The following is a 1,885-nucleotide window of genomic DNA, read 5'->3' on the forward strand; positions in this document are numbered from 1 at the left end:
CTCCGCTGCTCCAAATTGAGGCCGTTGTCGGACCAAAATGTCAGTGGGTGCGCACCAACATTTGAAAAAAGCTTTCGCTCTTGTTCGACCACTTGAAGGGCCGTTGTGATTTTGTCGCGAAATGCAACCAAATGAGGCCGACCACTGAAACTGTCGACGAAGACCAGAAAATGGCCGCCGTTAATTCGCCGAAATCGGCATGGATCTGTTCAAAAGTGCGGGTGGGTGGTGGACGTGACTTGAACGGTTCTGGCGGGAGGGAAGGCTTGGTGCACACTTCACAGTTTTGGTGGTGTTGATGATGTCATTATCAATATTTGGCCAGTAGACGGACGTGCGAGCGTGTTGACGAGTTTTCGTCGCGAGTTGGTGCATCTGCACTAAGTCCCGTAAAATGTTTGCGTGAACCGTTTGCGGGATCAAAACTCTGGGTCCGACGACGATCATGTCGTCGGACTCGTCGATGGCCAAACGTTCCTTCGCGTTCCAGTACGGACGTAAATCAAGGTCCAAATTACACTTGTCATTTGGGAATCCAGTGACGATTTGGATCCTGAGTTTCTTCATTACGGGGTCGGCTGCTGTCGCCCGCTGGATTTTCTCCAACACCAGATCGACGGAGGCGTTGTCTGTTGGGAAGTCCAACCCGGTGAGGCTCAGTAGAGCGATTTTTGCCGGAAACTAGGGCACCCTTTCGCCTAGTTCGTCACCGGTGGATTCTCGATCAACGGGTGCCCGTGACAGGGCGTCGGCATCCATTTTTTGTTCGACGGGCACCCATCGAGCGAAAAATGAAAAGCGCTGCATTTTGAGGCGCAAACGGAGGACGTAGGGATTGTCGAGTTTTTCCAGCGCGTAACTGTTTAAGATTGGCACCAGGGGTTTGTGGTCTGTCACAAGCTCAAAAGTCGGCAACCCTTCCAGAAATTGTCGGCACTTCTGCATGGCCCAAGCAGCACCAAGACACTCGAGTTCGATCATCACGTATCTTTTTTCATCGCTCGATAAGAAGCGAGACCCGGCTTGAACCACACGCCACACGTTTGCAGCATCGCACTGTTTTAATAAGAAACCGAGGCCGTTGAGCCTCGAAGCATCCACATGGATGCTGGTGGGCCGTGACGGGTCGTAAAGCGCCAAATCACTGACCGTTGACAACAGAACTTTGGTCGCATCGAAAGCAGCATCATTCTGCGTCGTCCTCTCCCATGCAAATCCAGTTTTTAGGAGCGGGGAAAGTGGATTCAAAGCTGCAGACAGCTGGGCGGAAAAATTACCGACCTGCTGGCACAGTAAAAAAATGATCGGATGTCGGTGATGGAAAGCGGACGTTGGAACTCGTGGATGGCTCGCATGAGCTCAGGGTCCGGGTGGAAACCGTTACCGTCGACGAAATATCCTCCGAATTTTACGGCCCACTGGGCAAACACAAATTTGCTGTTGTTGATCGCCAGCACGTTGTGAGCTGCTGCGCGAGCAAATAAGGCTCGCACCATGGCGATGTGTTCCTCTTAAGTAGCAGAGTACACTATAATGTCTTCGAGAGGCCCCTGCTGTTGGGCAGATCGTTGAACACTTCAGACACTCTAAGGCAGTAGTCATTACTGGCATCTTTTTCATTATTATCATTGTGTTCCAGTAAAAAAAAAAACATTTCTATCAAGATAATTCTATGGAGTCCTATCATCTTATATCAAGAGTCCTATGGAAAGTAGGATAGACCGGGGCTATATGGGAAATTTTTTTCTTTAAGCTGCCATTTAAACAAAAATAAGAATTATGAAAAAATAAAAGTATAGGGGTGATTCCCTGGCATTTATTTACACTTGATATTTTTTTTTATTTTTTCGATGAATCATTTTAATATTTATGTGAAGAAATGCAA

At 48.3% G+C, this 1,885-nt stretch overlaps 1 protein-coding gene across 1 annotated transcript; it reads right to left on the reverse strand.

The window, feature by feature from the left end:
• Positions 1-681: 681 nt before the first annotated feature.
• On the reverse strand, positions 682-1,496 carry LOC124327685. Its single transcript, XM_046786684.1, has 2 exons — positions 1,278-1,496; positions 682-1,203 (listed from the first exon to the last, which is right to left on the reverse strand). The coding sequence occupies exons 1-2, from the start codon at positions 1,494-1,496 to the stop codon at positions 682-684; spliced, it is 741 nt and encodes a 246-aa protein (XP_046642640.1).
• Between the last annotated feature and the right edge of the window lie 389 nt (positions 1,497-1,885).

The sequence above is a fragment of the Daphnia pulicaria genome, chromosome 2, assembly GCF_021234035.1.
Source record: "Daphnia pulicaria isolate SC F1-1A chromosome 2, SC_F0-13Bv2, whole genome shotgun sequence".
In the NCBI taxonomy this organism is placed as follows: Eukaryota; Metazoa; Arthropoda; class Branchiopoda; order Diplostraca; family Daphniidae; genus Daphnia; species Daphnia pulicaria.

What these genes read in the sequence shown, in the direction of transcription:
- LOC124327685 (XM_046786684.1), bottom strand. Translation starts at nt 1,496, where the DNA reads ATGGTGCGAGCCTTATTTGCTCGCGCAGCAGCTCACAACGTGCTGGCG. An exon ending in TTTACTGTGCCAGCAGGTCG is followed by an intron (nt 1,204 to 1,277) that starts GTAATTTTTCCG and finishes TTTGCATGGGAG; the next exon opens with AGGACGACGCAGAATGATGC.